Genomic DNA, 11,755 nt, shown 5'->3' on the forward strand with positions numbered 1-11,755 from the left:
GATGCGGTAAGAATCTTCCTGTCTTATAAATGGGGAGATTGACCCAGGGAAGGAAGGGGTGTTTCTGAGAGGAAAAGCATCCGAGGGCAAAGTCGAAACAGCATCATAGGGTTGCCATCTCCTGTGCGCAGGCAGGGAACCTGTAACATAGACATCCTCTTTCAAAAACTGAATCAGGAAGAGAGAGAGGGAATCCAAACAAAACCTAGTTGCCCCAAGAATGGACAGGACCCCCAAAGAAAAGAGTCCTCTGGTGTTCTCATGTTATCCTGACCCCCTTCCAAACCTCAGAGATCTCAGCACACCCCCTTTGGAGGGTCAGGGACCCTTGTAAAAGTCTAATCAAAGCTTGGGAGCATCTCCCCCAGGGAGATGTGTGAAAGTGAGCTGCTACCACACTCCTGCTCTGCAAACGACTGTCCTAGCCCAGGTCAAATGCACTGTCTTCAGACCACTGTCTGCCTCTCCACCCCTGCTCTTCCCAGGCTCCCCACCCAGACCCTGCTCTGGGGCTCTCAGAAAGGGGTTGGACTGGCAGCCCTGCCTGTTGGCATCAGGTACCTGCCAGCTTTCTTACAGCCCGATGCCAGTGGACAGGAACAAGCCAGAGTCCAACATTAGTCCCCAGAAGTTGCCACTGTTTTATCACCATAGCTATCTTAAAAGAACTTCAGGCAAGAAAGGGGCTGGGCTTCTCAATGGCTGGGTCTACTTACAACAAAGCATAAGGATAAGACTGCCCTAGAAGTGACACCCCGGTGGCAGGAAGTGACCATTTCTGTGGACACACACACACACACACACACACACTCCTCCTGGGAACATTAGGCATCTACAGTTCTGGGTCAGTGGTGGGAACAATGGTCTGCAGTCTTTCTTGCCACCACCTGGATGGCATCCTGCAGAGCTGGGCTGTGTCAGAACCGTAGGGGAGGCAGGTTCTGGAAAGAGATGCAGGCAGGAACAGTGCTAGGTCAGAGGTCAAGAAGACAAGACTTTGACAGGCTCTTAGACAGGCAGTGGTTTTTTTACCTGGCCTCTCCAGACACCTTCCACTTTGAGAAATGGAGTTCTTGGCCTCTCGTGATCTTATTCCATCAGGGTCTAAATGTCATGTCCTTATAGGTTCCTGAATAAGGGTCTCTATTAAGAATATACCACAGGGAGCTGGAGAGAGGGCTCAGCAATTAAGAGCACCGACTGCTCTTCCAGAGGTCCTGAGTTCAATTCCCAGCAACCACATGGTGGCTCACAACCATCTGTAATGGGATCTGATGCCCTCTTCTGGAGTGTCTAAAGACAGCTACAATGTACTTACATATAATAATAAATAAATCTTTAAAAAAAAAAAAGACAGAAAAAGAATATGCCACAGCTCTGCAGCAGGCCAGCAGCTCCCCGTTTTCTTATAGGGAAAGCCAAGGTCTAGGCCAGGAAGGGGTTCGCTCTGCAGCACCAAAGAGGACTCGTTCAGTGAGTGAAAGGGGCCAGGAGTGAGGCCCCATTGGCACAGTGGTTGCCTGGTATGCACAGTCCTGGGTCCCATCCTCAGCCCCACATAAACTAGCCATGGCGGCTCCCACCCAGAATTCCAGCTCTCAGAGGCGGAGGCAGGGAGATGGGAGTTCAGAGATTCCTTAGCTATACAGAAAGTTTGAGACCAGTTTGTATCACTAAAGACCGTGTCTCAAAAATAAATATGGCCTAGAGATCTTAGCAGTTTAGGATCCTGGCTGCCGTTACAGAGTGCCAATTCCCAAGCACCCACATGGCAGCTCACAACTGTGTATAACTCCAGTTATAGGGGATTCAATACTTTCTCTGGCCTCCTTGGGTGCCAGGCACGCAAATGGTATCCAGACATACATGTAAGCAAAATACCCACTGTTCCACTCTTCTCCCTCCTGGGATCAATGCTGGATTATTAGCATCTAAGGAAAAGAAAAAGATGTCAGGCAGTAGTGGTTCACGCCTTCAGTTCTAACACCTCGGCAGCCAGAGGCATGTAGATCTCTTAAGTTCAAGGCCATTCCAGAACAGCCAGGGCCCTGGAGAAACCCTGTCTCAAAAAAAAAAAGGAAGAAAGAAATGAAGTACTACTATGTGTTTGGTATTCTTTCCTTTTATGTGAGGCTCTCTTTCTGTATTAGGAATTCTGACCCTCTGACTTGTTGGAAGAATAAACTGGAATATATATATATATATATATATATATATATACACATATTATAATATATTTATATTTTTTCTCTCCAGTTTCAAGTAAATTCACACACACACACACACACACACACACACGCACACACACACACGCACACACATACATACACACACACACACATGCACACACACACACACACACACACACGCACACGCACACGCACACGCACACACACACACACACACACGCACACTCACACACGCACACACACGGGCAAGCTTAAGGACTACAGCAGGTTCTGTGGTGACCAGTAGACACCTTCTATAAGAGAACAAAACCTGCTCCTGCCTCTCAGGGAGACTTTAGGGTTGGGAAAGCGCAGAGCACACGGAGCCACCTGTGGCAGCCCCATCCTGCCCCTGGCTGCCGTGACCTTAGCTTCAACCCTAAAAGCCACCTGGTTACAGATGATGGGGTCCCTGGAGCTGGATTCTCATTGGCCAAGAAGAACACAGAGCTGGGGCTGAGGTGGGATTTAGAGTAATCACCAGGTGCCATCCAGCTCCAATGCTGGAGGTATCTTCCCAGAATGTCCCATCACCTGTGCCTGAATGTCACATTCTGTTCTTGTTGTTGTTGTTTAGATTTATGTATTTATTATATGTAAGTACACTGTAGCCGTCTTCAGACACTCCAGAAGAGGGAGTCAGATCTCAGTAGAGATGGTTGTGAGTCACCATGTGGTTGCTGGGATTTGAACCCAGGACCTCCGGAAGAGCTGTCAGTGCTCCTAACTGCTGAGCCATCTTTCCAGCCCCCTGTGGCATATTCTTAATGGCGACCCTATTCAGGAACCTCTAAGGATACGTTCTATGTCATGTTCTATGGGATGTTAGCATGGGGATGATGGGCCCATGGGTGATACAGCAGTGACTCAGGATGGAGACTTTGTGGCTGTTCCGGGATGGGCAGATGGGACATAGCTTTCCTCCAGGCACTTTAACCATGGAGCCTTTTATCCTGAGCTCTTTTCAGAGCCACAGTCCTGACACAGCGTTGGCAGCCTGTGGGCTCCAGGGACAGCTCAGCTGTTGTCAAGAGATGGAGGCCGCAACCGTCACCTCCTCCCAGCAGCTGCCAGTGGCCTTGGTGGCCCCGTTCCCCTACTCATGGTCCTTCCCCCACAGGGGTCAGCAAGATTGTGACGGTGGACGTGAAGGGGAACAGCCCGCTGTGGCTGAAAGTGAAGGATCTGGCCGAGGGCATGACCTACCGTTTCCGAATCAAAGCCAAGACCTTCACCTATGGGCCTGAGATCGAAGCCAACGTCACTACGGGCCCTGGAGAAGGTAGGAGAGGCGTCACAAGGTCCTGTGCACTGCATCCTCGGGCCTCCAAGCTAGCTCTGAAGAGAGTGGGAAGCAGGGAGCTTATTATTCCTCTATCTCCTGCCCCAAGGCTCCTCCCTCCTTCCCTCTGCCTCTTCTTGATTCCTCCTCCCTCACTGTTTCTCCTCTGGGCTCCACTCTTATCCTCATTGTGAGCTTGGTTATTAGCATCTAAGTCCTTGGCCTATTCCCGCCCAAGCCTGCACCAACTCAGACCCTCTCATCATGGAGGCCCATACACACATCCCAGGCTGTCACAGGGGCTGCCTCAATATAGGGCCCAGGTTGGCCTGCTACTTGTGGTCCTCGGGCCTCAGTCGCTCAAGTGCCTGTTTTACAAGGGTGAACCACTAAAACCGCAGAGTTTCCCTGTTCTCCTCCTTTCCTTCCTCTCTAACCCTCAGCCCCTGTCATCTCTGTCCAGGAAGGAAGCAGCCTGGCAGGTGTCTAAACCTCAGTCTTGGTCAGATCCACCTCCCTGTACCTTCCCCCCACCCACCCACCCAGCAGTGGCTCTCAGAGCAGGGTACAGAACAATCACCCAAGCTCCTATGCAGTTGTACGCTCCCCGGGTGGACACAGAGCTTTCTGATTTCCATGAGATGCCATCATCTCCTCTGAGGACGCTGGTGCCTCCCGTAACTCCGGTAACTGACGCACAACCTCCTGGCAGCCAGGTCTGCCTTCCCCAACATCCAACACCTCTTTTCTTTTTGGTTTTCAAGATTGATTGATTGATTGATTGATTGATTGATTTAATGTATATGAGTATACTGTCGCTGTACAGATGGTTGTGAGGTTGCTAGGAATTGAACTTCAGGACCTCTGCTCGCTCCAGCCCTGCATACTCCAAGCCAAAGATTTATTTATTGTAAATAAACTGTCTTCAGACACACCAGAAGACAGCGTCAAATCTCATTACGATTACAAGATGGTTGTGAGCCACCATGTGGCTGCTGGGATTTGAACTCAGGACCTTCAAAAGAGCAGTCAGTGTTCTTAACTGCTGAGCCATAGAATTTGATCTGTAGATCAGGCTGACCTAGAACTCAGAGATCCACCTGCCTTTGCCTTCTGCCTCCCAGGGCTGTCACCAGCTTTCCCGGCTGCTTTTACAGATAGAAGGCCACCTTGTATTTGCATGTCAATGTTCCACCCTTGGGGTTCCGCCCTAATCCTCACCCTCACTGCCCTTGGTCTCTGCTGCTTCCCACTCTCCACCACTCTCCACCGAGGACCCTGAGGCGATCAGGGTTTAGTATCCACCGGCCCTGTCACTGGTTCAGGATTTCCCATCCTACCTCCTAAGCAACCCTGCTCTTGAGGAAGAATCCAGCCAGGCCCAGCTCAACTTCCTCCCTAAGGCCACCTCCTTCCCCTCCATGTCCCAGGGCCATCAGCAGACTGTGAATTTTCTCCAGAGTATGGGCTAGAGGAAGAAAAGGCCTCAAGAGCCTAGGCCCTTCTACCTGCTTGTGGGTTTGTCAACCCCACTGCCCAACTCACACCCCACCCCCCAGGTCCCCCACCCCAGTCCAGCTGTCCCTGGCTCTCCAGAAAAGCCAGTGTTAGCCTTTTCTCTGTCCTCAGTGATGCCCTATACAGAGTAAAAAGCAGGGACCCCCAAAGGCCTCCCCAGCCTGGACCCCACTCTCAGGTCATGTCTCCCCTTCATGGGCCTCAGGCAAGATGCTCCTTAGAGAAGGGAAAGAGGGGAAAACTGAGGCTCCCCAAAACTGACGTCAGGAGTGGATCTGGGGGCCTGGCGGGGCGGTATTCAGCTGTGTGTGAAGTCTCCGGTCTCCTGTCTGAGTTGAACAGCTCTCCCAGGTCCCAGAGGGATTGAGTGAGAAGTCCGAGTTGTGTTCTCTTTCCTATCAGGCAGCCAGCGGCCATCAATCAGCCTGCACGCATGCACACACCCTGCTACCTCGACCCCTGGTGCTGTGAGCAGATAGGAAGCTTCTGCTATGTACTAGGCTCTAGGGATGGTCAACATCATGTCTATTGGGAGACAAACCTGGTGGGGATTACACACACAGCAAGAGTCTCCAGGAAGGGACAAGGGTTGTACTGGTACACTCCCAGGGAAGTGCTTGGGATGCTACACAGACGGATACCTGGCCCAGTCCTCTGTGGACACAAGCTGCGTCCTATCTGCTATTCCATCCTCCTCCTCCGATCTCGGTCTGCAAGACACACCTTCTGCCAATTCTCCTCCTTAGGTTTCCTAGGGACAGAGCCTGCTCTCTCCACCTAGCCTAACAGCACGTGCAGGTAGTGTGGTAGATTTCAAGTAGGAGACAGGACGGGCATTATTACATGCCAAGCAAGGAGATGTTAAAGGGCCCTTCACCCCCTCAGACAGACCTCCATCCCTGGGCACACTCTGCCACCAGTCTGGACACCTCAGCTGCCCACTGTGGCTTCTCCTTTAAGGAGATCCTTCCACAAGGCCCTTCCAGATGGGCAAACTGAGGCACCCCTGATGGATTCCATGAGTGGATCACGTATTAAGTTCTGGCTGGTCTTACATGCTTTCTTTTTTTTTTTTTTTCCTTGGCTTTTTCGAGACAGGGTTTCTCTGTGTAGCCCTGGCTATCCTGGAACTCACTCCATAGACCAGGCTGGCCTCGAACTCAGAAATCTGCCTGCCTCTGGCTCCCAAGTGCTGGGATTAAAGGCGTGTGCCACCACTGCCTGGCTCTTACATGCAGTGGTGTAAGGTTCTTTCATCCTCTGACTCTGCTCTAGGGCTCATCTCAGGATCACCCCCTACACCGTGCCTTGCCCTGGGATTCAGAATGTGGGGTGTGGGAATAACAGGAAGAGACAGTGGACACATCCTGGCAGGCCTGGCCCAAGATATACTCTTCGGACCTAGTATTTGCAGGAGGTCCCGGAGGCTCTGTGTCTAGAGTCAATCTGGTTGCCCGGCCCCCTACGGCCAGCACAGGTTGTGTAAAGGGAGGCCATTCTTGGTTTCTCAGGAGCCCCTCATAGACTATGGGATGTTTGCAGGTGCCCCAGGACCACCCGGAGTGCCAATTATTGTCCGGTACAGCTCAGCCATTGCCATCCACTGGTCCAGCGGAGATCCCGGCAAAGGACCCATCACGCGCTACGTGATAGAGGCCAGGCCTTCAGGTATGCCCTGCCCTGGCTGGGCTATCTTCCCTCCATGAACCACACCCTACCCTTCTCCCGTCTTTACCCTTGGATTTATTTCTATCCTCCATCCATGAAGGTATGTATGTGTGCTATTGTAAGTGAAGATAGAATTGAGTAGAGAGAGGATAGAGCTCTCTCCTTAGAGCTAGACTCCTGTGTAAGAATCCCCGGGAGCCCCCCCCCCCCCACCAAAGAACAGTTGTTAGCACCTTGTATGAACCACCTAAGTCTAAAGATTGTTCAAGAAGCCAAACAACAACTGGGAAATGGCCTAATCAGTCAAGTGTGCAGGCATGAGGACCCAATGTCAGGTCCCCGAGATCTCCATAAAAAAAGGTCATTACATGGCGGTGCACACCTAAAACACCAGCACTGGGCAGGGCCCTAGAGCTTGCTGGCTAGAATTGGCAAGCTCTAGTTTCAGTGAGACTCTTGTCTCCAGAAATACGGTAGAGAGCATTAACAAAGACATTCAACACCCGCCTCTGACCTCCACACACGAGTGCACTCACCCACGCGTGCACACACACACACACTCGCACGCTCATTCATGCATGCACGCACACAAAGAACATGAAGTTAGAAAAGCAAGGTTGGCTCACACTAGCTAAATGCCCATGTCCTGCTCGGGACTCACTCTTGTCATCCTGCCGACCTCTCCTGTCAAGCCTGAAATCGAATCACAAGAACTTCCAACGCCATCAGGCCCTGAGCGGCTGATAAGTCGCTCCTGAGGGCGGCTGCTCTCCACTCCGGTTTCACTATCAGTCCTACACCTGCTTCCTGGGTTCCAGCTCCATTACTTGGCTACTGCCAGCTCCAGCTCCCTTGTTGCTAGGTTTCCAAGCTAATCAGAGGATCCCAAGTCAGCCAAGAGCTGTGGGCTTGATCTTTGTATTCTGAGGATCTGTGCCTAGGCGATAGAAGTTAAAAAAGATAAGATAAGTCTTTGCTGCCCAAATGAGAATTATAGTCAGAGTTAGAGCCCATCAGTTGTTGACATGCCTCTGTGTGTGTGTGTGTGTGTGTGTGTGTGTGTGTGTGTGTGTGTGTGTGTGTGTTCTCAAGCCCTCAAGCGTATGCAGAAGCAGATGGAGGTCTAAAGTCAGCCTTCGGTGTGATTCCTCAGGTGCTATCCACCTTGTTTTATTTGACAGGGTCTCTCACTGGCCTGAAGCTCATCAAATTAAGCTAGGCTGGCTGGCCAGCGAGCCCCAGAGACCATCCTGTCTCTCCAGCACTGAACTCCCAATTGCTTGCCACTGTGCCCATGTCTGGCTTTTTAAAAATAAAGATAAAAACCTGGGTTCTAGGGAATCAAACTCTGACCTCCCTCCATGCTTGCAAAACAAGCGGTTTGCTGGCTGAGCCATTTCTCCATAATACTTCTTATGGAGAATCGAACCAGCCAGACCACAGGTTGTACATTCCTCAGGGTGGCTGGGTCACCCCAATAACAAAGAGTTAATTATCCCGGGAGGTCCTGGAAGCTACCACCACCCACCACTGCCCTAATCTCACAGTAACCATCACAGCCACCAGTAGCTAAGTGTCTAGCAAACTCAGATGCACGCCGTCGCCTACACTGCAGGTGGTGCCGGCTCTCCCCCACTCCAGATGGTCCCTCCCTGGACCTCCAGTGCCGGCTGTTGAGTTGGCCCAGAGGCCTCTGCATTCATCGCCTCACCAAGGCCGGTGCCTGTTTATTCCACCAAAGCCAGCCGGACCTGGTGCCAGGCTGTGGAATGTTGGCCCCGGACCTCAGCCTGTTGCTTTTCCAGTGTTTCCTGGGAGGCCCAGCTTGAGCCACTGCCCTTCCAAGTTTGGGGGTTGTGACTTGGTGCACGTAGGTGGAACTGAGGAAGGACTGAGCCAGTGTTCTGTGACAGACAGAGAAGGGCCAAAGCCAGCAGTTCCAGGGAGGACCAGAGAGCGGGAAAGATGGGGGAAGGGAGCCCTGAGGACCCCTAAACCTTAAACCTCTTGGAAAGTGGGCTGCTTTTCACAGAAGGGTGTCTCCCCTCTGGACGGCCTTCTTCTTTTATCATCCCTCCATGGTTACAAGCTCTTCATGACAAAATAGCCCTGGTGATACAAAATACATGGCTGTGCTTCGTGCCACACAGACTAAGCTAGACACACGGATTTCTTGAAGCCACTAGACTCTCAGACAGAGCAGAGCAAGGGAGGGGTTCACTCTGGGACTGACCGGGCCTGTGAACTGGCTCCCACATCTGCTGACTCTAGGGATAGAGGCTACTGAGGGACATTCTAGCAGCTTCCGGCTTGGTCTCCCTGCCCAGACCCTGTCCTTTGTTTGTGTGGGGTACAGTGAAGGGGGGTGGGTGGGTATAAAGAGCAGGCAGGAGACCTCCACCTCTGGAAGGCAGCAGCAGGATTCCCCAGGAGCTATTAGCAGACATCGATTGCAGCCACCGCTTTCCCGTGTACCCTGAGGAAACTCAATGCCAATAGTCGGGTAACTCAGTAAAAAATGCCACCACTGTTGGCCATGTCACTGTGACCTTGGCAAGATGAGTTAAGCTCGCTCAGTCTTGTCTTATCTGGAAAACAGGAGAAGAAGTTCTTACCCCCTGTCATTGTTACAGTACATACACACCCCCCACGTCAGGTTGTATGACACAGGACTGTCAGCTGCTGTGGGGGAGGCCTCACTGTTACAATAATCACATGAGGATCTGAGCCCCACTAGATCCCAAGGAACGAAGTGTTTGAGCTGCGCGCTGAACTGCACAATAACACTATGAGAAACGCAGGGGGAAGTCCGAGCTTCTTCATTTAACACATGCTGCAAAGCTGTCTGAGCTAAGTGCTAATGTATAAGGATTTCACAGCATCAAAGTAGGGAGAGAGCTGGGAGATTCAACAAAAAGATCATTGGGTAACTGGATGTGATGACACAAAGAAAGAGGCTGAGGCAGGGGATTGCGAGTGCCAGATCAGCTTAGGTTACAAAGGGAGACCCTGTCTCAAAAAATTAGAGGGCTGGAGAGATGGCTCAATGGTTAAAGGCACTGACTGCTCTTCCAGAGGACTGGGGTTCGAATCCAAGCACCCACATGGCAGCTCACACCTGTCTATAACTCCAGATCTGACTCATGCATGTGGGTGGCAGCTCACAACTACCTGTAACTTCGAGATCTGACATCATCTCACATAGACATACATGCAGGCAAAACACCAATTCACATAAAATAAAGGTAATTTTTTTAAAAAATTAAAATAATGTAGGTAGGGCTAGAGAGAGAACTCAGCGGTTAAGAGCACTGACTGCGCTTCCGGAGGTCCTGAGTTCAAATGCCAGCAACCACATGGTGGCTCACAACCATCCCATCCGTAATGAGATCTGATGTCCCCTTCTGGTGCGTCTGGAGACAGCTACACTGTACTTAAATATAATAAATTAATTAATTTTTTTTAAAAAATGTAGGCAATAACCAAGTAGATACTCAAAAATATTGACTTGACAATGGGTCAGGAAAGATGACTCACTGGGTAAATTGTTGCTGCCCAAGCGTGGGGACGAGAGTTTGCATCTCCAGTATCCATCTAAGAGCTGAGGAGCCGGGCGGTGGTGGCGCACGGCTGTAATCCCAGCACTTGGGAGGCAGAGGCAGGAGGATTTCTGAGTTCGAGGCCAGCCTGGTCTCCAGAGTGAGTTCCAGGACAGCCAGGGGTACACAGAGAAACCCTGTCTCAAAAAATACCAAAAAACCACACACACACACACACACACAAAGAAGAGCTGAGGGAAAAATCTGTGACCCCAGTACTGGGAGGTGGAGGCAGACACGGATCCCCAAGGTCTATGGCCACCAGTCCAGCCAATTGCTGGGCTCAAGATTTGATGACAGAGCCTGTCTCAAAACATGAGGGGAAAGCAAATGGAGGAATGTGATCACATGTTCAGATACATGCTTGTGTACACACATGCATGCACACACATATGAACATGCACACACAGAGACATGTACATACACACACAGACATGCACACACACACACAGAGACATGCACACACAAACACACACATACATACACATACACAAAAACATACACACCCACAAAGATGCACACACACGTGTATACACACACATACAAACATGCACACGCACAGAGACATGTACATACACACACAGACATGCACACACAAACACACACATACATACACACACACAAAAACATGCACACCCACAAAGATGCACACACACATGTATACAAACACATACAAACATGCACACGCACAGAGACATGCACGTGCACACACATGGACACGGACACACACACACGGACACGGACACACACACACACACTACCATCTGTGGCTCAGGACCCAGGGCCTTCTGGGAGGATCTCTGAATGGACAGACCCAAAGCAGGCTTCTGTAAACTGACAGAGTCTATGAGGGAGAGGGGCAGGCTGCCCTTGATGGAGCTCACAGCATTCTTGGCCCAAAATGGTTTTTTTTAAACGATGCTAGGGCAATGATGACTACTTAAGTCCTGGATTCCCCTGCTGGATCAAGGAAAAGTGTGGTAAGAGCACAGATTCCTTCAATCCGGGAAAGAATGTTCTGGAACTGGGAAGCCTGACCCATACATGAGAGCAGCTCAGAAGTTCACAGAAGAATGAGCTCCCTGAGGGGGTGGCCAGACTCACTGTAGTGGGGAGAGCGGGGAGATCGAGGCCCCATTCCTAGACTCAGCCTACAACCCCAGCACTCGGAAGGCTGGGGCAGACGGGGACAGAGGTCAAGGCTAGCCTTGGCTACAAAGACCCTATCTCAAAATTCAAAAAAAGCATTCCTCCCATCTTAATCTGTCGACACTACATAGCACATTTGAAATAGGAATGTGTATTATGTCTATCATCGCTGTGACAAGCGGCCAAACAAAACCAACTTGAGGGAGGGTTTGTTTAGCCTTTGGTCTTTTTTTGTTGTTGTTTGTTTGTTTGTTTTTTGTTTTTCAAGACAGGGTTTTTCTGTGTAACCCTTGCTGTAGACCAGGCTGGCC

General features: G+C 50.8%; 1 protein-coding gene and 1 long non-coding RNA gene across 3 annotated transcripts in view; one reads left to right on the forward strand and one right to left on the reverse strand.

Moving 5' to 3' along the window:
- Sdk2 (sidekick cell adhesion molecule 2) overlaps nucleotides 1-11,755 on the forward strand; it is a 291,117-nt gene that overhangs the window by 263,774 nt on the left and 15,588 nt on the right. For both annotated transcript variants that reach the window (XM_052195691.1, XM_052195692.1), the window contains 2 exons: nucleotides 3,349-3,510; nucleotides 6,571-6,696. In XM_052195691.1, coding sequence (XP_052051651.1) covers nucleotides 3,349-3,510; nucleotides 6,571-6,696 — 288 coding nt within the window. The remainder of the gene's footprint in view (nucleotides 1-3,348; nucleotides 3,511-6,570; nucleotides 6,697-11,755) is intronic.
- LOC127694209 (uncharacterized) lies at nucleotides 11-7,538 on the reverse strand. The gene is made up of 3 exons (XR_007979806.1): nucleotides 7,358-7,538; nucleotides 3,435-3,566; nucleotides 11-140 (listed from the first exon to the last, which is right to left on the reverse strand). It is a non-coding gene; the product is annotated as an uncharacterized LOC127694209 (long non-coding RNA).

Source organism: Apodemus sylvaticus, chromosome 10 (assembly GCF_947179515.1).
Source record: "Apodemus sylvaticus chromosome 10, mApoSyl1.1, whole genome shotgun sequence".
NCBI lineage: Eukaryota > Metazoa > Chordata > Mammalia > Rodentia > Muridae > Apodemus > Apodemus sylvaticus.